We start from the raw sequence: 27,753 nt of genomic DNA on the forward strand, positions 1-27,753 counted from the left end.
TGTTTGATATTTAAATTTAAAAAGCACTTAGTGCAAATGTGGTTATTCTTAGGTTATGTATTAAATTATATATATTTATATATATATTTACATACATATGGTGTGCAATGAGAGAAAAGGAATATCTTGTATTTGTGTTTGTGTGTGTATGTGTACCAGTATTTGTTGTCTATTTTTGTCATTTTTTTCAGGTTCTTCTTATTTAAGTCATCATTACATAAAGTAATATATTATATAAATGGTTATAAGCTCCTCAACTCCTCATCAGTTTCTAAAAATGAGTGAAAAGTTAATCTCTAACTCCTGGATTCTATTAAAACAGCTTGGTATGGAAAGAAGCAAGACCCTCATTTTGGGACTCTTTTGAGTTCCTAGTATATAGAAACACCATATGAGATTCTATGGGAAGCTGCAGACTACCACAAGAGTAGTAAAAATTACCATCTTTGGGGTCAGCACAGTGGCATACAAGGTTAAGCCTCCGCCTGCAGTGCCAGCACCCATAGGGGTGCAGGTTCAGGTCCCAGATTCTCCATTGTTGATCCAGCTCCCTGCTAATGCACCTGGGAAGGCAGTGGAGGATGGCCCAAGTGCTTGGGCCCCTATACCCGCGCAGGAGACCAAGGAAGAAGCTCCTGGCTTCGGATTGGCTCAGCTCCATCCGTTGCAGCGTATTGGAGAGTGAACCAGTAGATGGAAGACCTTTCTCTCAATCTCTCCCTCTGTCTGTAATTCTATCAATCAAATAAATAAATAAATAAAAAGACAAGCAAACAAACAAAACGAATATTTTTGAGTACCTGATTGGCATTTTTCAAATATAATTTCAAATCCTCACAATAATGCTACAAGATAGATTTTATTACCCTTACTGGGGTAATAAATCTTTTTAAAGATTTATTTATTTATTTTGAAAGGCAAAGTCACAGTGAGAGAGGGAGAGACAGAAAGATGGATCTTCCATCTACTTGTTTACTCTTCAGTTGGCTCAAAATGCCAGCATGGGGCCAGGCTGAAACCAGGAGCCAGGAGCTTCACCCAGGTCTCCCATATGGGTTGCAGGGTCCCCAGTACTTGGACCATCTTCCACTGCTTTTACAGGCGCATTATCAGGGAGCTGGATTGGAAGTGGAGCAGCTGGGACAGCAACCGGCATCCACATGGGATGGTGGTGACTTAACCTACTACATCACAACACAAGCCCCACTAGGTACATCTTAAGGTTAGATAACTAAGCCAAGAACAAGCATCCATAAAAGCTGGAAATGTAATTCTTATTCAAATTCTATGTTCTTTTTTCTGCACTGCCACTATTACAAAAAGAAATAACAGCCACAAAACTGCCCCCCCCCCCACCGTAAAGGTCTTAGAATCTTTTGAAAAACCAAGGTACACTTAGGACCAAAAAGAAAAGGAAAAGAAAGATATTAAAAGTAAGCAGTGTAAGAAAAATATTGGGTAAAACAAGAAGAGTAATATTTATCTCTAAAAATCAGTATTACATTGAAAAAGTATACCTATTACATTCGTTCACAAAAAGCATAGATAAAGAATTTCTATACGCATGCCTTTTCTTATAGGCACTGTTTTAGTTTTTTTTAAAGATACTTTTAAAAAAAATTTAAGTTGGGCCCGCTCCGCGGCTCACTAGGCTAATCCTCCGCCTGCGGCACCGGCACACCGGGTTCTAGTCCCAGTTGGGGCGCCGGATTCTATCCCGGTTGCTCCTCTTCCAGTCCAGCTCTGTGCTGTGGCCTGGAAGGGCAGTGGAGGATGGCCCAGGTCCTTGGGCCCCTGCACCCGCATGGGAGACCAGGAGGAAGCATCTGGCTCCTGGCTTCGGATCGGTGCAGCGCGCCGGCCATAGCAGCCACTTGGGGGGGGTGGTGAACCAACGGAAAAAGGAAGACCTTTCTCTCTGTCTCTAACTCTGCCTGTCAAAACAATAAAAAATAAAAAATAAAAAAAAATTATGTTACACAAGTTTCATGCATTTCATATGTACAGATTTAAGAATACAGTGACACTTCCCTCCCTCACCCTCCCTCCTGATCAGACTGAAACCCTTCTTCCTCCTCCCTCTCACATTCCCACTCTTAATTTATACAAAGATCTATTTTCAGTTTACTTAATGATCATATAGTTAACCCTACACCACTAATTAAAAGTGTTCAACAAATAGTATGAAGAGAGAGAGAGGAAAAAAAAAAAAACCAAAACACTGTTCCTCAATGGAAGAGACATAGGCTGTAAACAATAAAAGATATTTTTTAAACTTTTGCTTTTTGATGTCTAGGAAATACAGTACTTCCTCAATCTTTAATTTCCGCTCTCACTCATACAATAATGTCAGAAATAGCTGCTAAATATTGATATACGAATAGCTAGAGTTTGCTATAAATCCTACAGTATATCAAAAATAATCATCAAAAAGTTGTAAGTATCACCAGAGTCAAAATTCAGAAGTAGTCAAATGGCAAACTTTTGATGTCTTGTACACATAAACGTTTATAAATTATTTATTAAAAATAACTACTTCTGAGAGACAGTACATCAGGGAACAATGTAAAAGCTAATATAGTATCTTTAGATAATTTTAAAGTTGATATAGGAAATCACTAAATCAGATATATTCAAAGCTACTATCTACACTACTATGCTCAGAGAACCCACAGCAATACATCAAATTTGGTGGCTTTTGCTTGTTGTTGAACAGATGATACATGAGTATTAAGTGAGAGCTTAGAAATGAATTGATGCACAATATGTGCAAAACTTTAGGGCAGCCAAATCACCTTAAATAAAAAAAAATTCTAAAGAGTTGAGTAAGGACTATAAGATTAATGCACTGTATATTTCTATATAAAAACAAACAGAAAAAAACTCAGAAGATAGGATTTTGAATATTTTCAGCAAAAAGAAATGCTAAATGTTTGAGGGGATAGTTATAATTATCCTAATTGGACATAACACAATGTGTACATGTATCAGAACATCACAGGATATCCCATAAATATGTTCAACTTCTATGTGTCTGCTAAATTTTTGGATAAAATAAAATAATATAAATTTAAAAATCTACTTTATATTTTTTCACCAAACACAGAGCTGTCATACTAAGCCAGCTGAAGGCTTTACATTTTAATTAGTTGGAGTTTTGGTGGGGGTGGGCAGATGGCCTTCAAACATGTTCAGAATTCAGATACAGACACATAATTGTTTGTGGTTGCAGTGGAAAAGTGTGGGATAGTTGTTCTTCTATGTTAATATAATGTTGGGAAAATTAATCTGACATAAGGCAAATATCTATATCTTGCAATATAAATCTATATAGGGCTGATTATTATAGCTTGTTACAGTTTCCTAACTAACTATTTCACCATTCATATCTCCATAATCTTAATAATGAGAGCAGCCTAGCTGTCATTTCCTGATATAAATTGGCTCTTTGGTAAATCCACTAATGAAAAGAGTTAGAAGTAAAAGTTAAAATCAGTAGTGGCAGCTATGAAGACGGATATGGGAAGACAAGAAACTGTTCAGGGAAATATATGAATGCAAACAAAATGAACATAGATGTGAGCTTGTTTGTAGATATTCCTTTCTTAATGGTTACATCCAAAGGTATTTAGTATAGCCGGCGCCGCGGCTCAATAGGCTAATCCTCCGCCTAGCGGCGCCGGCACACCGGGTTCTAGTCCCGGTCGGGGCACCCATCCTGTCCCGGTTGCCCCTCTTCCAGGCCAGCTCTCTGCTGTGGCCAGGGAGTGCAGTGGAGGATGGCCCAAGCCCTTGGGCCCTGCACCCCATGGGAGACCAGGATAAACACCTGGCTCCTGCCATCGGATCAGCGCGGTGCGCCGGCCGCAGCGCGCTACCGCGGCGGCCATTGGAGGGTGAACCAACGGCAAAAGGAAGACCTTTCTCTCTGTCTCTCTCTCTCACTGTCCACTCTGCCTGTCAAAAATAAAAAAATAAAAAAATAAAAAAAAAAAAGGTATTTAGTATAGAAAAGATAGGTGCTGTAATTTAACCTCTCAGTAGTAAATACACTCAACAGAGCAGTACCTGATCTATAAATCAGGAATTAGCCCGATCCACATTATCAGTGAATGATGCAGCAATGAAAGGGAAGGAGTAAATGTGTGCCTGTGTCACAAGTTTATTGTGAAAATCCAAAATCCTGGGACATGAATAATGTAGTGCATGGTTCACTAGAAAATACATAAAATTAGAGGAAGGAAACAAATACTATTCCCAAGAATCCAAGACAAACTTTCAGAAGCAGCACAGATCTAGTATACACTCAAATCTGTTTAAATTTTCCTTTGCTATGACCCCATATAGTGGACTTTTAACTGCCAATAGATATACTTCCATGACAACCATATTTTAATCCTAACTCATGGATAATATTCTATCCACAAATTTCCCAGGAAAACAAAAACTGAGAAGTGTTTTTGCACATTCCTGTGTTGGGATTTGTGCAACTAGGATGAAATTCCCCAAACCAGTCACAAGCTGTTTTAGGTACAACATAGGTGTGAGTAATAATTCTATCATTCTGCACCTTGGTTATTAGGCAGAAGTGTCCCTCTTGTACAAAATCAGCTTTTACTAAAAGCTGATGAATAGATGGAAAGCTGAATTATCTATAAAATGATGAATTATTATGACAGTAGTAACAATTCATTATGACAGTTATAAGCTTGGTATTTTGGTAATTGAGAATAAAATGAAATATTCTTAAAACAAATAGAAAGTAGTGCGTCAGATTTTTATACTCTAAACTATAATCCTTTGCATTATCATCATGGAACGTTATGTGAATCAATGCTAGAGGCCTATTAAAATAATTTTCAATCTTAAATCTTTAGTCATTTTTCCTTTAAATACACATGTACACACACACACACACACCCCTCACAAACTGAGAAAAAAATGAAGGAAGATAAGTTAACATGTTAAATGGTTATAAGTCATTTAAACTATAATGGATGTGTAAATATTTCGTAGTAGAATCCATGATACTTTTTTGTCACCAGCTATTCTGGTTGACACCTGTATTAGTTCTTCTGTCAAATTAGTATAGCAAAAGAAAGGATTACAGGAGGTAAATTATGAAGACATACCTTAAAAATCTATTTTATTCTGATTCTTCCATTTGAATCCAGAGCAGTAAGATATTACCAGATTGTAGAATCATCTGGGTGCTTAATTTGATTTACAGTCACTACTATTGCACTGTAAGTAATACATACATATATATAACATGAATTACATCAATTCAAAATTATAATACAGAGTTTTTTAAATGATTGTTCAATATTACTTTAACAGGTACCACTACAATTGAAAAATATGACCTCAGGACCAACAGCTGGCTGCATATTGGCACCATGAGTGGCCGCAGACTTCAGTTTGGAGTTGCAGTTATCGATAATAAACTTTATGTTGTGGGAGGAAGAGATGGTTTAAAAACTTTAAATACTGTGGAATGTTTTAACCCAGTTGGCAAAATCTGGACTGTGATGCCTCCCATGTCAACTCATAGGCATGGCTTAGGTAAGAACATCATGTTACTGTGGCTTCTTGAGACTGTATACTTAGTTGAGTTCTTAAAATTTAAACTCAGCTTCTGATAAATTATGTCTGCCAAATGACACACTATACAATTATTCAGTTCAGTTATGTCACTGTGATTTCTAGACGTAACTTAGAAAGTGTGTCCCACAGAGAACAAAGAACTAGTTTTTCCCAATCAAACTGATATTATGAAGAAGTAGGAGAAATAAGGAAGATATAACTACTGAGAGGCTGATTGGAATGGTGAGGAAAGTGGGGATAAAAGGCAATTATGTGAATTCCCAGAAGAGATGAGAAACACACAAGGGCTATTTATAGTATCTAGCAGAACTTCAAACTAAACCTCAAAAAGCCCTGTTTAGTTATTTGTATTACAGGAATCTATTTGTAACTATATTTTAAAAAGTGATTATAAAGACCTACCATAGTCCACCTACCATTCTAAGGTGTATCTAAGATTAAATACCATATCTAAACTATCTTGTATGTTTAAAAAAAAGCTATATTGACATTAAGAAAGAAAAAAAGAAGCTTCCCTTTCCTATTACACATGAACAAAAGTTCTGTTCCACTATTTCAGTTGACGTCAATGTTATGACAGTGGTACCTTTCCATGACACAGTAATGATGATTGAAAGTTTCCTAAGGTTACAAAAACATATTTAGCTTTATATCAGAATCATTAGATACTTCCAATATATGTAAAATCATTTAATAAGCAAAACACAAGGTCCAGTGTGTGTACATTCTTGGGTGATCTCTCATACTAATTTTATTCTTTAGGTGTAGCCACTCTTGAAGGACCAATGTATGCTGTAGGTGGTCATGATGGATGGAGTTATCTAAATACTGTAGAAAGATGGGATCCTGAGGGACGCCAATGGAATTATGTGGCCAGTATGTCAACGCCTAGAAGTACAGTTGGAGTTGTTGCGTTAAACAACAAGTAAGTCCAAACACACATACTTTTTGTTCCCAGTGCATATGGTACAGAACTTCAGGGACATATTCCATTCATCAATATGTATTCCAAATAACCAGAACAACCTTGTTATCAATGATGAAAAGCCTTTATTGGAGTCCTCCTTTCATTATACTGGGACTCTTGCCAATCAAAGTGCAGTCCTAGGACCAGAAGCATTAGCGTTTCTTGAAAACTGTTACAAAATACTGAATCTTAGACCTACCACAGATCTTCTGAATCAGAATCTGCACTTAAACAAGATCCTTGGGTGACTTGTGTGCTCATTAAATACGAGAAGAAAATTTATAGTCAAACTAATTATAATTGTCCCCCAAGAAACTACCACTTTTCATGTTGACTTATTCTTGACTTAGGAAAAAGATAAGTCTTTTGGTTTTTTTCAGTAATTTCTCCCCTAAGCATTCAGAGCTCCCAAATATAGAATCCTTGCCAGTTTCAACTTCTTGAATACTCATATTCATGTTCTTCCTGATCACTTGCCTATGAAAGGAAAGTAATATACTAAAATATAGTGATGTTAGAGATTTCTGAGAGCTAAAAGTAATGCCAAATAATTATTACTTTTAGCTCTCAGAAATCTCTAACATCACTATGTCCTGTCCTGACATGGGACCCATGGAGACAATTAACAGAATATAGGAGTGATGGTGACAGTTCAGACAATAGGATGAGTTGGTGGCAGGATGCAGTCTTCTGTGTCTGTACTGACTGCAGAAAGCCAATCTCTCATCACAGAAATTGGCTCTGTAGAAATTTCAACACAGATACGTTTTAGCACCTTACATAAGAAGAAATAGGCAATATCCATGGTTAACATGATTTGTAATGTTTTAGAGCTTAATGTACTTTTAAATCTGATCATCTCTGGCTTATCCTAAATGATACTTGGTGATTCAGTAAGGTAATCTGCAGTCCATTGTCGAACAGCCTGAAATCATCAAATTTGACTTAATTTTGTTGTAAGTTGCAGTTGTTCAAAATCCAACATGAAGGGCAGTTACAGACATGTGGTTTCTACTTATCTTCTTTATTCATGCAGAATTACATTTAAAGTATACTTAAAAAATACTTCCCATCAGCAAATTTACCAGTTCAAAGTTTTTGGGAGAAATGCAACAGCCAATATCTCTTCCTAGGAAAAATTCAGTTTCTAGGTTCTATCTGATTCCTTTAGTTTATTAAGTTAATGTCTTCTTACTGATACTGTTTTTACAGAAAATAAAGTAGCAAAAACAACAGGGATTCTGATTCTAGGTATTGAGCCTGGCTATAATTTTAAGATTGTGGAGTTGGTCTTTGGAACTATCCTGCCAACCTATTTGATATACCTTCCCTTTTCCTATGCATCACTTCCCATGAAGTACTTTAGTCAATTGTGTCAAAGTTACTTTGACAAAAGTGATGAAGAAAGGTCTTAGGTAGAGTAGACTTAACAGATGCCCTTAGACATCTATCCCTTAACAAAGCCTGACTACTTACTACAAAATAATGGAGAAGACCATACAGTCAGAAACCTCAGAAATTGGAAATGATTTTTATAAAGTTTTTACATACTTATTCTATGCATATATTTTCTATATGTACACACACACACAAACACACGAAGCTCTACATTCTATCATTTTTCCCCTAGATTATATGCTATTGGTGGACGTGATGGAAGTTCCTGCCTCAAATCAATGGAATACTTTGACCCACATACTAACAAGTGGAGTCTGTGTGCTCCAATGTCCAAAAGACGTGGAGGTGTGGGAGTTGCAACACACAATGGATTCTTATATGTTGTAGGAGGTCATGATGCCCCTGCTTCTAATCACTGCTCCAGGCTTTCCGACTGTGTGGAAAGGTAAATTGTTTCTATTTATTTATGCATGTGATGATTTGGTTACTTTTTTTCCAGAAATGAGAAAGATTTTTAAGCTAATAGAAAACCGACTTCCATATAAGTATTAATTTTTTCAGCAGGTTAGCCCTTTCTTAACACATAACCTTAGACTCAAAATATTTTGGGAAAAATCCTCCTCATTCACTTCAGATCCACAATCAGTGTGTGTGTGTGTGTGTGTATTCTGTCTTATCTTTTCCTAATCACATTTGGGAAAAAAATAGGGTTAATTCACCACTTCTGATGCCCAAATCCCATATCGGGTACTCTTTCAATTATCAGCTACTCTGTTTCAGATCCAGGTTCCTGTTCATGCATCCTGAGAGGCAGAAGATGATAGCCCAAGTGCTTGGGCCCCTGCCACCCACATGGGAGACCTGAATCGAGTACCTGGCTCCTGGATTTACCCTTGCACAGCTCCGACTGTGGGGACATGCAGAAGGAAACTCTCTCTCTCTCTCCCTCTCTACTTGTCTCTCTGCCTTTTAAACAGATGAAGAAATAAAATCTTTAAAAATACTGAGACGAAATGATGAAAAGTAAGGCAATTTTTTGCCAGGCTATATCACACAACCAAATCACAGACTCAAATCGAAATCTGTTTACTATTTCTAAAATCAAGTCAGTCTTCAAAGATGTGGAGACTTTTCTATCCCAAAATGCCAAAGAGAAGCTCCAAAAGCATGTTAATAATATTGTGAACAATGACTTTGTTGTGGTAAATGTTTTGTGAAGTAGTATCTCATTGGGGTTGTGATTTGCTTTTGCTTAGTGAGTAGAAATGTTGAGTATATCATCAGGTACTATTGGACAGTGGTATATCTTCTTTTTTTGTGTTATTCATTTGTTTGAAAAGGAGAGAGACAGACACACAGATACACACACACACACATATACAGAGAGAGAGAGAGAAAGTGCTCTTTTCTGCTGGTTCGCTCCTCAAATGTCCCCAACAGCTGAATCCGGGACAGGGCTGAAGCCTGGAGGTGAGAACTCAATCCAGATCTTCCATATGGGTGGCAGGGACCCACTACCTCATCCATCACCACTACCTCCCTACCTCCCAGGATCTGCATTAGCAGGAAACTGGAGTCCTGAGCCAGACATAAGTATGGAATCTATACTCTGATTTGGGATGCTGATCTTTCAACCATTAGGCTAAATGGCTAGTCACTCTATATCTTCTTTAGAAAGATTTCTGTTCAAGCTGTTTGCACATTTTCAAAAATTGGGATGTTTGTCTTTTGTTGTTGAATTATAAGAGTTTTTTTCTTTTACCAGATATAAAAATCTCATTCTATGGTTTTCCTTTTCACTGTTAAAAATTCCCTTTGAAGTACTATTTTTAGAAATTTTGGAAGTCTATTTAGTTTCTTACTGACTGACTTTTTGGTGTTATATCCAAGGAATGTTTGCCAAATCTACTGTCATGAAGCTTTTCACCTATGTTTTCTTCTTGGAATTTTATAATTTTGACTCTTCAGTTAACATCTATCATTGATTTGTGTTAATTTTTGGATGTGACTAAAGATACAACTATATTCTTTTGCAATTGAATATCCAATTTTCCCTTAAACATGTGTTGAAAATACCCTGCTTTCCACATTGAGTGGCATTGACAAAAATCAATTGTCTGTGTTTGTCAGAGTTTATTTCTGGGCTATCTCTGTTCCATTGGTCTTTTTTTTAAGATTTTTTAAAAGATTTATTTATTTATTTATTTAAGATTTATTTATTTATTTGAAAGACAGAGTTACAGAGAGGCAGAGGCAGAGAGAGAGTGAGAGAGAGTGAGAGGTCTTCCATCCACTGGTTCACTCACCAAATAGCTGCAACAGCCAGAGCTGTGCCAATCTAAAGCCAGGAGCCAGGAGCTTCCTCCAGGCCTCCCATATGGGTTCAGGGGCCCAAGGACTTGGGCCATCTTCCTCTGCTTTCCCAGGCCACATCAGAGAGCTGGATTGGAAGTGGAGCAGCCAGGACTCGAACCAGCACCCATATGGGATGCTGGCACTGCAAGTGTTGGCTTTACCTACTATGCCACAGCACCAGCCCTGTGTTTGGAAATGTTTCCAATTTCTTTTCTACACTTGAATCCTAGTTTCTTTGCATTATGACCGGAAAAGAGTACCTAGCATGTTTTCAATCTTTTTAAGTTTGTTAATACTTGTTTTATGGTATAATACTTCTGGAAATAGTCCATATTTCCTTGAGAAAAATATTTTCTGCTATAGTAGAGTAGATTTGTTATGTGTATATGACCAGTTGGCCTATAATGTTCACTTCCTGTAGCAACTTATTGATAGTCTGGTCTCACTTTTCTATCCATTATTTAAAGTGAAGAATTGAAGCTTTCTACTATTATTATAGAGTTTTCTGATTCTTCCTACAATTCTGTTAATGTCGGCTTCATATATTTAGGAGCTCTGATAGTTGGTCAATATGTTTGTAATTACTATATTTTTGTGAATTGACTCTTCTATTATTATATAACATCTTTCTTTTATCTTTTGTAACCATTGTTTTCAAGTCTATTTTGCCTAATAACTATATATACCCTCACTATCTTTTGACAACTTCTCACATTAAATATCTTTGTCTAGTCTTTCATTTTTTATCTAGGTATGTCCTAAGATCTAAAATCTAAGATAATTTTCTTGTAGACAATTGGATACTGTTTTAAAAATCCATTATTCCAAGTTATGTCTTCTGATTGAGGAATTTTAATTCATCTACCTTTAAAATAACTAATAACAGGGAAGAATTTACTGTACCTACAAACTTTTAGTTCCTTACTTTATCCCTTCCAGTTTTTCTTTGCATTTAATTGAATTTTATACTGACAAGTTGTGATTCCCTTCTGAATTCCTTGTGGGTATACCTTATAAATGTTTTCTTTTTAGTTACAATGGAGACTATATATAATATCCTAAAGATTTTCCAATCTTTTAAACTGATACCAACTTTTCTATCACATTGAAAGTACTTTAAACTGCCTTCCTAAATACCTTTACTATTGATGTTACACCTTTCTGTTTTGTGTACCCATTAACATGGATTCATAATTTTTATACTATTGTCTTTTAAATCTCATAGAAGAATAAAAAGTAGAGTTATCAACCAAAATTATCATGACATTGATTCTTATTTTTGTCTATATAATTATCTTTACCAGAGAACTTTATATTTCCATACAATTTCAACTTATTGTCTGGGACCATTTTGTTACAACTTGAAGAATTTCCTTTTCCATAGGGAACTTCTAGTGGAAATGAATTTTTATACTCATATTGTTTATTTTTGCAGCATAGTTTAGTCAGATGCCTTTTTTCTTTCAGCACTTTAAATATCTTTTCATAGCCTTTCATCTTCAAAGGTTTCTACTGATAATCTTAAGAATTTCTTAAATGTGGCAAGTTACTTTTCTTACTATTAAGATTGTCTTTTAACAATTGGCTTATAGATTTTAGTCTTGTCAGAAATTTTCAGCTATTATTACTCCAAGTATTTATTATTTGAAGTAACAAATAAATACGAGTACTCTTGCTCCTTCTTTTGAGATTTTTACAACACATACATTGGTCTAATTGATATTCCTTTAGTGCCTTAGATACTATGTTAATCAAATTTCCATGCTAAAACTAAATCCATTGTAAGCTACTTATGAAGAAATGAAGGTTTATTTTAGTTTATGGTTTTGGAGGTTCACAGTTCAAGATCTGGTGATCTCATCTGATGAGGGTGGTAAATCTTGGAATATATACAGAGGTAGGATTGTATGACAAGGCAGCAAGCAGAGAGAGAGAAAGAGAGAGAGAGAGGGAGAGGGAGAGAGAGAGAGCAGGCTTATATAATCAACCTTCTTTTGAGAACTGTTCTAAGCACTTGCCTCCAATGACCAAAGGACCACCCACTAGGCATACCACCAAACACCATAATTAGATCAGGTATCCATGCTTTTTCTTGCTTTTTTTTTTTAAGATTCATTTATTTATTTAGTTTAAAGGCAGAGTTACAGAGAGGCAGAGAAGGAGGGAGAGGAAGATATCTTATCCACTGGTAACTCCTCAAATGGCCACAATGGCCAGAGCTGGGCCGATCTGAAGCCAGGAGTCAGGAGCCTCTTCCAGGTCTCCCACGCAGGTTCAGGGGTCCAAGGACTTGGGCCATCTTCCACCGCTTTCCCAGGCCATAGAAGAGAGCTGGATGGGAAGTGGAGCAGCTGGGACTGAAACCAGCGCCCATATGAGATGCAGGCCCTGAAATTGCAGCTTTACCCTCTACACCATTGCACTGGCCCCCATGCTAATTCAGTAGCACCACCCTGAGGCTAAGTCTTTAAAAGTTACACATTGAGGAAATCGTAACTAATATCTAAACAGTAGCAGACTTTGTTCACTTTTCTTCATTTTTTTTGCTCTTCAGACTCAATCATTTCTAATCACCTGTCATCAAGTTCATTTATACTTTCTTCTACCTCTCATGTCTCCTACTGAACCTCTCTGGTGAATATTCCAAGTCAGTCACTTTATTTTACTTTCAACTGCAGAATTTCTGTTTGGTTATTCCCTAAAATTCCTCGCTTATTTTTGACATTCTCATCAGTTCATATATTATTTTCCTGACTTATTTCCATTATTTGAGTTTTCCTTTTAACCAAAGGATGTACAAGATTGTACTTCAAATTTATTTCTCTTGCAAGTCAGATCCTTATATTTTGTAATGGTTTATTTATTTATTTGAAAGAGTTACAGAGAGGGAAAGACAGACAGGTCGTCCATCCAGTGGTTCAATACCAAAATGCCTACAACTGTAGGGACTGCATCTGGCCTGAAACTCCATGCAGATCTCCCACGTGGGTGGCAGGGGCCTTCTGCGGTTTTATAAGGTTCATTAGCAGGGAACTGGATCAGAAGTAGCTTAGCCAGGGAGAGAGGCAGAGGGGAGAACTCTGCGTTGTGTCATAGCAGGTAAAGGTGCCACCTGTGATACCAGCATCACGTATGGGTGCTAGTTTGTGTCGTGGCTGGCTGCTTCACTTCTGATCCAGCTCCCTGCTAATGGCCTGGGAAAGCAGCAGGAGATGGTTCAAGTATTTGTGCCCTGCCACTCATGTGGGAGATCCAGATGAAGCTCCTGGCTCCTACCTTCAGCCTGGTCCACCACTGGCTGTAGCCATCTAGGGAGTAAACAAATAGAAGATCTATCTCTTTCTCTCTCTTTCTCTTCCTCCCTCCCTCCCCTCCTCTCTCTTTCTCTCTGTAACTTTGCTTTTCAAAATAAATTTAAAAATCTTTTTTTTAAAAAAGGGAAGAAGTGAGCTTAACCTGCTGTGTCACAATGCTGCCCCCCGCCCTTAAGACAGTTTCTGAAGGTTCCTCTTGTTCTTTTGAATGGGACTTGTGTTTTTTTCTTTGTATACTTTGTCATTTTTTTTTTAAAAGTGGGCATTTTAAGTAAGAAACATCTTTCTCAATTTTTGCAGATTGGCTTTCATGCATGAGAAGACCATCATTGATTAGCAGGTCATGTTCTGTGCCTGGAATCAGTCCAACAAAAGGATTGAGATCTTAAGCTTTTTTTCGGATTATGCATGCTTTCTGGGCTTGTGTGTGTACATTTGATTCCCCAAATAATAGCAGCTTTTGTAGTTGGTATTATTCTTATTACTAACATTATTCCCTTATTGTCATTTTCCATGAAAATACTTCAAGAAAATGGCTCATGCTAAAGTATAATTTTCAAAAATTAAAATCACTGGGGAACATTTCTGGCATAGCAAATTAAGCTGCACTGCATATCTAAGTGCCTGGGTTCAAGACCAGCCTCTGTTTCTGATCTGGGTTACTATTTATGTACCTAGGAGGCATTAGATGATATCTCAAGTACTTGTGTCCCTGATACCCATATAGGGATTTGGATAAAGTTCCTGGCTCTTGGCTTGCCTGCCCTTGTTGCAGATGTAGGCATTTGGAGAATGAACCAGCAGGTAGAAAATCTGTCTCTCAATCTCTGTGTCTCTCTCTCTTTCACACACACACTGCCTCTGACATAAATAAAAATGGGTACGTAATCATTTTAAAACTATCACGATTTTCATGCAAATATAAAATGAACATATATCAACAATTTTATGTAGTTCATTAGTTAATAAAGTAACTCCAAGATAAAAACAAGTTCAAAAGAGTATTTGAAAAAAAACCTCCCTTTCAGACCAAAGGGAAAGAAAGTTTTAAAGTGAGAATATAATTTTCCTCATGGGCATTGTCTACCTTAGAAAAACTACTACAGAACATGCCTGTGACTATAGACTTGTAGTTCAGGCCACCAAAGATTAGAGATGGGACACGGGCACTCCCTTGACTTGCATCCTCTGGTCTGCTTTAACAAAAACCAGGAGGAAAAGAAAGCTAGGCATCAGAAGCAATGGGTGGCAGGCCTATTAATGGCTGATCTGTACAGTGATCTGCCCTCAAGGAGACCCAACAGGCCAGTCCACTGCAGAGGCTTTCAATGTCGTAAGCCTGGGTTTCAGCAGAAGTCAGCTTGTGAAGAGCCCTGGCAGCTCTGCCAAGAGTTGGATCACTGGAAATGGACCTGCCCTGGAATCGAAGGATGCCCAGGTCAGAGCCACAGATCTTATTGGCTCCAAGCTGAAAAGCCCTTCACTCAGCCCAACTTCCAAAGTGACCACTGCAGCTGAGGGGATGGCCAAGTAGGGTCAGCAACATTGCAGGCAGAACTGTAAATTTCTTGTTAGAGATGCCCCCTGCCTTTACCTGGCCAGCTCTCCTCCCAGGCCAGCCAAGTAATGAAAGTCAACAGAGTGCCTTCCCCTAGGAGGTTCACACCTCCCTTAGGATATACCCCATGTGAAGAGATAGATAGGTCTGGGCCTCTTAACTTACAAGGCCTAAAGCCCAACAGATTATTATCAAGCCCCTTCTATCAGGTTCTATTTGCCTCTCAATCAGAAAAATTACTTGTAGCTTAGACAGTACCTTTCTTAGCTCCTCTAATAATGACTCTGTCCTTTGTTCTAGACCCTGTCTAGTCCACTTGGGCCTCATTCCTTTGTAATCATAACCTCTACTCTACCACCAATGGCTCTACTCCCAACCTGTGTGTACTGATGGTCCTCTTCCCCACTTAATGCTGTATAATTGTTCAGACCTGGTTAAGGCCACTCTTAGGATCATTGGTTACTATCCTCAACCTGTCTTTTATGACCTTGTCTAAATATGATCAGAGTCGGGGAACTTGGAAGGCTTCCATAGCCTTGGCAACTCATGACGACAGCCTAGGGTGGTTACTGGCGCCATAAACTAGAGTGTCAATTTGTTGGGTCAACAACAGGAGCCACTGTGCGCTTGCTCCTGATGTGGGATCTCTGTCCTTAATGTACTGTACATTTTGATTTAATGCTATAACTAGTACTCAAACAGTATGTTTCACTTTGTGTTTCTATGTGGGTGCAAACTATTGAAGTATTTATACTAAATTGATCTTCTGTATATAAATAGAATTGAAAATGAATCTTGATGCAAATGGAAAGGGAGAGGGAGCGGGAGAGGGGAGGGTTGCGGGTGGGAGGGAAATTATGGGAAGGGGAAGCCATTGTAATCCATAAGCTGTATACTGGAAATTTATATTCATTAAATAAAAGTTAAAAAAAAAAGAGTATTTGAAGAAAAAAATTTGAAGAATGTTGAAAAATTATTAATAGATTCAAAACTAATATATAGTCTTTGTAAGTTATCATTTCTACATAGCGGAAATCAATTCTATCTGTATTAGGCAAAATGCATCTATATCGTTAATATAGAACAACTTCCATAACTGGTTGGACTCGCTTTGGAACCCCAAAACAGATGTGCAGAAAGCCCATCACTGACAATGATGGTGTTTATTGCAGAATAAGGAGCTGGGCAACCGTGACTTAATTTCCCAGGCTTCCTGAGGGGTTTGGATGAAAGTCCTTGTAGATTGAAGATGCAACTGAAAAGCACAGGCTCAGTTCATGCCCAATTTCCTAGCTGGTATGCCGTGCTCAGGGCTTTCCCCTGGTTGGCCAGTGATCTCATGTCCTTTCGCAATTTTGATGATAGGAAACTGAGCTCCAGTCAGTGTTAGGGCTATGTTCAGGCCTGGGATTCCTGGAAAAGGCAAGACCAAACATCTAGATGGTATCTATTAGGGAAACATGGCCTTATGAATCTCAAGGTTAAGACCTTGTAGGGTGGGTGTTTAAGGTCCTTGTAGGACCAGCTGAAGCACTCCCTCAAGTCAGTAGTTAATTTTTGCATGGGACCTTCTGATATCTAGCATCTGCATTCAATACACTGTATGGGGAGCTCAGGTTCATTATGAAAAGGAGTGACAAAAGTAAACTCAGTTTTCTATAACTTAACTTCCACACATGCAGAGTTGTAAAGTGTGCTTGCCAGTAGAAAGTAAATAAAATTGCACATTTTGGAAATCAGATAAGCCTCATTTCCGTATCTTGGACTTTTTTTTTCCCTGACACTATTTTCTGCTAAAAAACTGTTGGCCTACACAGTACCTTAGGAGTCTCTTATCCAATTATTTAAGATAATCATTTAAATTAAATGTTTCTAAAGCTATCACACTGGTTGGGTCAGGGATTATTATTTCTGTAACATTAATGAGAAAATTGAAGCAAAGAAGTCAAGCAAATTATCCCAAATTACCCTAAGTGGGAGTATAAATCCATGACTAATTCTCTTGACTTCATGCTCAATTTTATTTCCACTAATGTGAATACACTTATATTGGAAGTAAGGGAAGACAGAAAAGCAAAAGAGAAACTAAGTGTTGTGATTTTAATTTGAATGTGTTGTGGCTAGCTCTTTAGTGTCCTTAAAGATGCTAATTATGCTGCCAAATTTTTTTCTTCAAAAGACTCAACATTCCCCAAACTCCTCTTTGTTATTCAAGCAGTAAGCAGATAATGTCAAGTTAGCCAGACTTAGGGGCATTAATTTTCAAGCACATGCAGAAAAGTCTTGAATCTTTGGGTGGAAATCTACAAGGAAATCCTTCTGTGAGTTCTGTTCACTGTTCATATATTGGCATACCCTGATTATTGGCTGAGTACAACATCAATTAACAGTAGCTATTGTTCTGAAGAGTCTGCTTAGTTTGAGCACAGATGGATTCTCTAGTTCTGGGTTTTTATTACAACATCAGATTTTAAGATGCTATGATAAATGACAGTGAATAATATAATGGACACATAAAAGTGATCTTAATTATTGCTGACTTCAGAGAGCATTAACATATTCCTGGGGTAGACCTTTGGTACAACAGTTAAGTCACCCTTTGGGATGCCTGCATTTCATATCAGTGTGCCTGATTTGAGTCCAGCCTCCTCCATTCCCAATCTGATATTGGAGAATGACCCCCTAAAATCTATACTAAAATGTAGCCCCTTAAAGTTCCCCAGAAGCACCATCTGGGATGCCACATATGCTACCGGAACTTGGGGTGCCATATGATATCACCATATGCTTATTAATAAATCCCCAATATTAATAAGCCCAAGAGGGTTCTTGCCTAATATTTAGAGAAGAATTCTAAATACCGACATAAATAAACGAGGCAGCATGGTACATTCTAAGCTTTAATTTATTGCAAAAGATGCATAGGAGAGTGAGAGCTTTATTTAAGAGAGAGAGAGGGGTAACTGGGTTCATACCGAGCACCAGGAACCAGCCACGTGGAGGAGCATCTAGGCCAGGAAGCCTAGGGCTCAGGGCTACAGCAAGCCCCCTCCTGGCAAGAGGCCAGGGAAGAAGAGAAGGGCCAGACGCACTGTGTCCCAGGCTTTTAACCCACTTCCAAAGGGGAGTGATTAATTAACCTGATTGGCTGGTGGGCACCCAGGTGTGGCCAATTTGGGGCATGAGGTCACACAGGGGCATGGTGAAGGTGTGGTCTTCCAGCTCAGAAACATAATCGATTTTAACCTGTATGCCTGCCTACTTCAAATCCAGCTTCCTGCTAATGTACACCCTGGGAAACAGCAGGTGATGGCTCAAATACCTGTGTTTCTGCAATGCATGTGGGAGACACAGATTAAGTTCTGGGCTCCTAGCTTTGACCTGTTTCAGCTTTGGCTATTTGGGCATTTAGAAAGTGAACCAGAGGTTGGGCCGGCGCCGCAGCTCACTAGGCTAATCCTCCACCTTGCGGCGCCGGCACACCGGGTTCTAGTCCCTGTCGGGGCACTGGATTCTGTCCCGGTTGCCCCTCTTCCAGGCCAGCTCTCTGCTGTGGCCAGGGAGTGCAGTGGAGGATGGCCCAAGTGCTTGGGCCCTGCACCCCATGGGAGACCAGGAGAAGCACCTGGCTCCTGCCTTCAGATCAGTGTGGTGCGCCCGCCGCGGCAGCCATTGGAGGGTAAACCAATGGCAAAGGAAGACCTTTCTCTCTGTCTCTCTCTCTCACTGTCCACTCTGCCTGTCAAAAAAAAAAAAGTTCAGTCAAGTGGCTGGTGCTGTGGTGTAGCAGGTAAGGCCACTGCTTGCAGTGCTGGCATCCCATATGGACACTGGTTCGAGTCCCGGCTGCTCCACTTCCAATTCAGCTCTCTGCTATGGCCTGGGAAAGCAGTAGAAGACGGCCCAAGTCCTTGGGACCTTGCACACATGTGGGAGACCCAGAAGATGTTCTTGGCTCCTGGCTTCTGATCAGCTCAGCTCCAGCCATGACGGCCATTTGGGAATGAACCAGTGGATGGAAGACCTCTCTTTCTCTCTCTCTCTCTTTGTAACTCTGCCTTTCAGATATATAAATAAATATTTTAAAGATTCAATCAGAATGATTTGAAGTTACTTTCAGATTTTAACACAACTAATAATTATATATATAAATACATTCATATTACATACAAATATATACATTTATGTAAGAGATGAATAAGTATATAGAAGAACCTATCTATATGATTCTATATCGTCTATATAGATGAACAACTATATAGACATAATCATATGATCTTTTTCTGATATAATGTATAGGAAAAGCACAGTGATATGAGGTGATATATACAGTCTAGTAAAAATAATAAAAATTAGTTGCAACAGTAAAGTGCACTAAGCAGACACTGTAACTGCTAGGCAAAAGCAATTCAGTCACTAAAATCTTGTCTACAGCTTGGGTGACATATCCCTCACAAGCAATAACTTCTTTGTCTCTGATGATTGGTTTGGCTTCAGATACTTTGAGGGAGTGATATCTCAGATAATTTTTACATTGCAAGGGAGCAGTGGGTGAGCAGGTCAGGTGGGAGCTGAAAACTGCTGAAATGTGCGTCATAGCCTGGGAGATACATACCTTAGGCAGACTGCTGCTGGCTGTGGGCTTTTCTGTCACTAGTCACTAGTGATTTCTTTATTGCTGAGGATTTTTTTTTAAATCAGGAGCTTCCTTATTGCCAGGGCCCCATGTGACCTCCATAGGAAGAATTTTAATTAACATTACTTACTGAGTTGTTGTTCATTCTGGTTATTGGGAAGGTTTGGGAATAACGTGTTAACTTCAGATTAAAATGGAAAAACAAATCGCAGACCAACTCCTGTGAAGGTAAGTAAGAGCTCTCAGAAAAGAAAAAGACAGGATAAGGATATGATCCTTTTAACTGAAAATAGTATTTAGACCCAGGTACTACATTCCGTAAAGCACAACCAAACCAGAAAGGCCATTATATTAAAACATGAGTTTTCACCTAAATAGAATCAGGCAACTCATGTATAACTTTGAAGAGTAAAGAGTAAGAAAAAAACAAAAGCTCTCTCATCAAAATACTGCATGAAAGAGGGGTATTTTCCATGTAATGTTAATATATCAATATGTGAATTCCCTCAAAGATATTCAGAGTACTGAGTACAGAAATGTGTGGTATCTCAGAAAGGAAATACTTATTTCATATGCTTTGAGAGACCTCTGGTGGTTAAAGAGAATTTTTTCATGTACCTATTTTTAACATTTATTAGTCAATCTATACTTGATGTTTATAATGTTTAAAATGTTCCATATTTTAGAGTAGCATGCACTGTATGCCTTTTTTAACACTATTAGACTTCCACTCTCCATTGTTTTCCTAAACTTCTTAAGGTATGATCCAAAAAATGATTCATGGTCGACTGTGGCGCCTCTGAGTGTCCCTCGAGATGCTGTTGCTGTGTGCCCCCTTGGAGACAAACTTTACGTGGTTGGAGGATATGATGGTCATACCTACTTGAACACTGTTGAGTCGTATGATGCCCAGAAAAACGAATGGAAAGAGGTACTCTCATAGAAATGTTCAAATTAATATGTTTCAGTTTTTAATAAAAGGTTTTCAAATGTATTCTTGGAATGAGTTGCATTCTCTTCCTAAGACTTGACTGGAACCAAATGTACATGATGTGCTTTATCTGTCTTAGAGAGTTACTAATTGACCTAAGTGACCATTAACAGGATTCATCCGTACTCACATGAAAGAGGACAGACCATGCTCTTGACTTCCCTTCAAAGAAAAACGTGAATAAGATTCAATATCCAAGAGCCCTACGCTACCCAACTATATACGTATTGAAACTTGAAAGCCAGAGCAAATGTCTGCCCTTCTTATTGTCTGGTGCCCAGGAGAAAAGCCTTCAATATTCTTTTTATAAAAAATGTTTAAATCACAGTACTCCAAACTTTCTCAATCATTGGAGGAATGCAGTATACAGCAGGAGATCAGAATTAAACCCTTTCAAAAGTGCTGGCCATCTAATAGAAAAAATTTCAAGGAAAGTGCAAAAAGGAACACTGAGAGGGCATCTTGGAGATGCCAAATGCAAACTTTAAGGTCTTGGCCAGCGCCGTGGCTCAACAGGCTAATCCTCCGCCTAGTGGCGCCAGCACACCGGGTTCTAGTCCCACTCGGGGCACCGGATTCTGTCCCGGTTACCCCTCTTCCAGGCCAGCTCTCTGCTATGGCCCGGGAGTGCAGTGGAGGATGACCCAAGTGCTTGGGCCCTGCACCCCATGGGAGACCAGGAGAAGCACCTGGCTCCTGCCTTTGAATCAACGCGGTACGCCGGCCACAGTGGCCATTGGAGGGTGAACCAACGGCAAAAAGGAAGACCTTTCTCTCTGTCTCTCTCTCTCTCACTGTCCACTCTGCCTGTCAAAAAATAAAAAAATAGAAAAAAAGGTTTTGCCAGTGGTAGTGCTAGATTTATTCCACAATACATGATGACATTTAGTCAACGGAATGATGGGTTAAAAAAAAGGTGAAACAGCATGAGTCCTTCATCAATGTCCACAAACAGGCAAATTTTGTATTTAGGGACCTAATTTCATCTTCCTTTATACTGACTTAATGCTACTCTGTGTTCTTCAGGGTAGAGCTGGCTACTGTTTTAAATAGATAACTGTTAATATAATGATAACTGCTAGTGATTTTCTGTCTCTCTCCTGCAAAAATCTGATTCATTAAGGCTCTCAGAAACCCTCAAATCCTACCTTGTAGGTAATTACTTTGTATTCATGCTTAGCACAAACCAGAAATGCAAGATTCAAACGAGGCAAACAAGAGGTTACATCAAAGACAATAATCAAAATGCTTGACTAAATTTGTGGAATTTACTTTTTAGAAGATTTTAGAGCAGCAGCTAAGGGTCCTAAATCTATTCTTGGCTGTATCATCGTTTCATTGTGTTAAAGAGAACTAGCAGACAGTGAGATTATAACTACTCTGTGCCAAATTCTTGTCACTTATTAACCCGCACAAAAGCCTTGAGAGGTATGTATTATTGCCGTAGTTTTTCAAGTGAAGAAATTAGCAGTGAGGTGAAACATACTTAAGATTATCTGATCCTCAAACTCAGTTCTATGTTATTCTAACTGCTGTATTCTTTCCAACACACTACACTGGGCTTCAGTTTCCCTTGCCTTTATACAGGGTGATGGTTGGAGCATATTAATTAAGGCCTTTTCAACTTCAACATTCTGTATTATGCTACAGAGGAAGATGAAGTGTTTCTTGTCTTGTTTTTGTTTTAGGAAGTCCCTGTGAACATTGGAAGAGCTGGTGCATGTGTAGTGGTTGTGAAGCTGCCCTAAAGCTATCTGTAGCAAATGGAATCAAACTAGAAAATGTTATGAAATGTAGCAGGAAGAGAAAGAAGAAACATGTTCTTTTCTGCAACTAATAATCAAACTCGAAAATTGTTGTGTTGTTTTACTGTGTAGCTATAGTGTCATTTGTGAAGCCATTGAGGATTTTCAAACATGTGTGACATATGAGTGTTAAGTGTATGTGTTGTCACAGCTGATAATATAAAGCAAAATCTAGTAGTCTAGGTTTCATCTTCTTGCTACAAAATGTTAAAATACTTAATGAAAATTGACAGTGGCCAAAGCAGGAAGGTTATAAAAGCACTAGAAATTTACAAGTTAAAAGCTTGAGAAGTTAAAAGGATGTTCTATTTTTATTTTTTTTAAAAAAGCTATTATCTAGAATACAACTTGATTGAAAGAGATAATCTAAAGCTTAGAATATAAAGTATGAGTCTCAGTAAGACATAATTCTCTTGTTCAAACTGTATCCCAAATAGATAAATAGTATCCTAAATTTACCAAGAATAAAGATTTTTTTCAGTAACACAGTTTCTCAAAATTTCACAAATTACTCTTTTTTCAGTATCTGCCAGAGTACACATATAGATTTGGTATGTATTGACATATTGTGTTGGATTAGCTACCAGTAAAATATTATTGTAATTTCATTTCCACAATCTATACAAGACACTGGAAATTTATTTATTAACAAAATTGTGACCTCAGCTTCAGAGTGTCAGGGTCTCTCTTGTTTAGAAAGTAATATTCCTCTGAAACATTTATGTGAATTGTCTAAACACCTACCAGTAAGTAAAACAAGATTTAAAAAAAAACTTTAATTCTCAAAATGCATTAAAATGGAAAAGATGTTATACAATGATAATAGATGGAAAAAGCAAAGTATTCAATATACATGGTCAATTCTATAGTTATCTTTTGTATGCCATTATGTGTGTTTCTGTTAATGTTATATTTATCCAGTAGAAAATTTCAAGAAAATATGTACTACAAAAAAGGATTATAAATTAAAAAACAACAAAAAAAGCTAGTTGAGTAGTAGTTTAGCTTTAGATTCTTGAGTTTATTCCATCGAATTTAAAACTATTTAAAATGAAATATTGATAAAGCTTCTTTATGAAAGTAACTTTTCAAGTAAATGTACAATTTTAGAATTTCTATAATATGTTCTTTTAACCAGACTTTGTATTGTAGATTGTGAAACCAATAAATAAAATCCAGAGAAATGCTTATAAAATGTACTTCTACCTTTTAAGTTTTTTCCAAAGAACAATATGAGTTGAACAAAGACATTTGTACTTTGAACAATTGAATTTAAATAAAACCTATTTCCTCTGGTTATAGTGTGCCTTTACAATATATCAAGTGTAGCCTGAATTGACTTTTTGTTATTGTATTTCCCCAGGTACTGAAATATTAACTACAAACATAAAATTCTCCTGCTTTGTTAGACCTGCCATTGTCTCTACTTCTAAATAGAGAACTGCAGATTTTTCCCTAACTGAAAGTAGAGATGGAGACAGAGAGAGGCTAAAGCTCATATACAGCCCTGGTGGATCTTCCGAATCCACATTGCAAGGATGGGGAACTTCCAGCCTGCATTCCATGAATGGCCCACAAAATCATTTGGTCTGGCCCTACCAAGGGAACCGCAGATGGGACTCAATTTAGCAAAGCTAGAGCAGGATGACCTTCAGGTTGATAACTTTGTATTGTCTGCAAATAATGTTATAAATATCCAAATGGCCCTTAACAGAAAAATGTTCCCCACCCTCAGTTATCCAAATCAAAGTAGAAATAGAACCACCTAAGTTTGTATCCCCAGCACACAACTTGGCTTATTAAGTTAAATGAGGGTGTGAACCTATGAACTAGTGGATAAGGGAAAGATCAAAGGACCTATCAGATCCTAACTTGTTAATGCTCTAGTTAATAGCAGGAGAGTATCAGTAGGAAGATTGTTGGAGTGAAGCAAGTGGAGGTTAAATGCCATCCTCTTGATGATGCAATAGGTCTTGTTTCAGTTTGATTAAATGTTGACTCATAGGTGACATGGATGTCGCCTAGGGCTTCCGGCTGTATTTGAAAATCATTGGAGGGCCACTATGGCCTAGAATGAACTGCCAAAATCTGAGCATAATTGTGCTATCTCAGTGAAATTTACTTGAGAAAAGGAAGGATACATGCAGAGCCCTTGCAGGCAGGATTTTGTGGAGAGGAACAATCAGAGCTAGTTTAAGCCAAAATAAAAAAAAAAAGATAGGAAAGGGGTTTGTTAATTTATATATTCTCATGCATAAGAGCTCTTGCATTTAGACACTAAACTTGGATTGGAAAGAAAGTGTTGCATCTTTGATTTTTCTATAAATCACTATGGCCACGCTCCTGTCCCACAACCTTCAGCCTGCATCAAAATAATCATCTGGACAGCACAATTATCTGCTTTCCCCATATTTCAGCAGAGCATGCAGCAATTTCTAAATACCTTCTATATGACACAGCAGCTGAAGGCCACTGTGGATCACTAAATCCAGGTCCTATCTGGGCCTAAATATGCCATTCATCAATCTGACTCAGACAGAGCTGCTGCCCCATATTGATGTATAGGGAACATTAAATGGTAGTTTCCATCTGAAGTCCCATATTCAATTGCAATATTATGAAATATATATTTGGTCTTTGCCCCAGTTCCCAGGCATTCAACTCCTACAATCTTTGTAATCTCCAAAGGACTATGTTCCTTTTTCTATGTTAATGAATTAACAAATGATTGGCATCCTATAGTTAGCTTCAAAGTGAGAGCTGATTACAGGAACGACCAACCTCAGGATTAGAGGTTTGGAGTTTTCAGCCCCACCCTTAACCTCCCAGGAAATGAGAAAGGCTGAATGTTAGGTTGATCACCAATGGCCAATAGTTTGATCAATTTTGTGTAATGTAAATTCTCTAAAAACCCAGGATGACTGGGTTTGGAGATCTTTCAGATTGCAGAACATGCAATCTGTCCAGGAAAAAAGCAGGCCATGAAACATGTTTCTTCAGCCGTCACTGTTCTTTGTCTACTCTCTCATATCACCTTCATGTAAGGTAAAGGGACAGTTACTTTTCCTATCTGTCGTGACTTCCTTCATGCAATATCTCCTTTGCTGGAGATATTGAACCCCTATCTAAATGTTGGAAAGAAGGATAGGCACTGTGGTGCAGCAGGTTAAGCAACTGCTTCCATTGCCTGCATTCCATATTAGAGTGCTAATTGGAATCCCAGCTGCTCCACCTCTGATCCAGTTTCCTGCTAATGCATCCTGAGAGGCAGTGGATGATGGCCCAAGTGCTTGGGTTCCTGACTCATGTGGGAGATTCAGATGGCATTCTCAGTTCCTAGCTTCAGCCTGGCTCAGCCCTGGCTATTGCAGACATTTGGGGAATGATCAAGCAGATGGAAAGTCAATCTCTCTCTCTCTCTCTCTCTCTTTCTCTCTCCCCACTCTTTCAAGTAGATGAAAAATAAATAAACTAACCAAAAATTATGGAAAAGGTAGCTCCTCTCTGTTCTGCAGAAGCTACTACACGAACTACCTAATTCATACTGATGGCTGTCCATATGTCAAAGGAAAATTTGAAAGACTTTTAAATGTCAAATGTCTCACCATGGAAAACATTAGATAAGTGAGCTGATGTATAAATGAACTTGATTCAATCATTTTACATTTTATGCATTTATCAAAATATCACATTGCTTAAAATAATTATGCAGTTTTGTCAGTTAAAATAAGATTGATTTAAAATTTAAAAAAAATTTTGTCTCTTCACAATGCTTATTTCTTCAAGATTATGATCTGCTACAGACTAGGGAAAATAGTTTTCTAGGTGATAAAAGTTTAATACTGGCTGGTGCCATGGCTCACTTGGCTAATTCTCCACCTGTGGCGCCCGTACCCCAGGTTCTAGTCTCAGTTGGGGCTCCAGATTCTGGCCAGTTGCTCCTCTTCCAGTCCAGCTCTCTGCTGTGGCACAGGAGTGCAGTGGAGGATGGCCCAAGTGCTTGGGTCCCTGCACCTGCATGGGAGACCAGGAGGAAGCACCTGGCTCCTGGCTTCGGATTGGTGCAGCACGCCAGCCATAAGGGCCATTTGGGGGGTGAACCAACTGAAGGAAGACCTCTCTCTCTCTGTCTCTGTCTCACTGTCTAACTCTGCCTGTCAAAAAAAAAAGAAGTTTAATACTGAAACTGTGTTGAGTCAAATGGGTTAATAGGCAGTCTGGAAATTGAGGGTGGAAAATGTTCCTCCCAAAAAATTATCTTTAGCAAGATCAAAAGTGTCCACCCTCCTGCCTTAGGAATCTCCAACTTTGCCATGAAAATTGCAAGGGAGTGGTAATCACTGAGCTCATAGTCTATCCCACACTTCTGGTTGGTTTTTTAGCAAGCCAGACAGGATAAAGGATTGTAAACTAGGTCTTTTGATGGGTTTCATCCCCACCTTGTAACTGAATGTCAATCTGATGGTCAAGGTGTTTTTTTGTTTGTGTTGTTGTTGTTTTCCAAAATTGTGCTTAAAAACATGACTACCACTGGGCACTTGGGATTTTTTTTCCTCTCTTGGAAGCCCCCCTCTTGGAAGCAGCTCTGGCTGGAGGTCTTTGACTCTAATAAATTTTGCTTTTTAAATCTCTCTGCTTGTCTGCTTGGAAATTCTTCTTCCATGTGAGACAAAGAACCGAAGTTATAGTAATTTTTCTGCTATCGTTACCCGGTAACCTCTTTGTTTTTGTGTTCACATTATTTTAACCCTCTCCCTTAACAATCTCTCACCCCAACACACACACCATACACAAACAATAAAGATACATTAATAGTCTTCAAACTAGTATCCCTGTGACACAAACACTTATTATGGATCTACTATGTTATGGGCCCCAGTGACCTAAGCATAAATTGGGTTAAGAGCCTAAGTTTGTGAAACCTGTACTAAATCTAGGCCTATAAAATTTAGATTATACTTCAATTGTTGGAGAATCAGAATTCGATAGCCTTACTATAGCAAGATTCATGTACAGAGACAAGATACCAGCACCTTTTAACAGGAAGTAGTCTTTACTTATTCCAGCATAAGGCCCAGGTGGAATTTCTTATCCAAAAGCCTGAGCCTGATGGGAAAAGGAC

At 38.3% G+C, this 27,753-nt stretch overlaps 1 protein-coding gene across 3 annotated transcripts in view; it reads left to right on the forward strand.

Annotated features, from left to right (window-relative positions):
* The window catches only part of KLHL4 (kelch like family member 4), a 123,136-nt gene extending 98,019 nt beyond the window's left edge, over window positions 1-25,117 (forward strand). For 2 of the 3 annotated variants that reach the window (XM_062183468.1, XM_062183466.1), the window contains 5 exons: window positions 5,341-5,565; window positions 6,370-6,532; window positions 8,205-8,417; window positions 20,595-20,766; window positions 22,515-23,886. In XM_062183468.1, the coding sequence (XP_062039452.1) occupies window positions 5,341-5,565; window positions 6,370-6,532; window positions 8,205-8,417; window positions 20,595-20,766; window positions 22,515-22,574 (833 nt within the window). In that variant the 3' untranslated portion in view covers window positions 22,575-23,886. Of the gene's footprint in view, window positions 1-5,340; window positions 5,566-6,369; window positions 6,533-8,204; window positions 8,418-20,594; window positions 20,767-22,514; window positions 23,887-25,051 lie in introns of those variants that run through there. The other variant, XM_062183467.1, reaches the window with a different exon arrangement.
* The last annotated feature ends 2,636 nt before the right edge of the window (window positions 25,118-27,753 follow it).

This window comes from Lepus europaeus, chromosome X, assembly GCF_033115175.1.
Source record: "Lepus europaeus isolate LE1 chromosome X, mLepTim1.pri, whole genome shotgun sequence".
NCBI classification, from domain to species: Eukaryota; Metazoa; Chordata; class Mammalia; order Lagomorpha; family Leporidae; genus Lepus; species Lepus europaeus.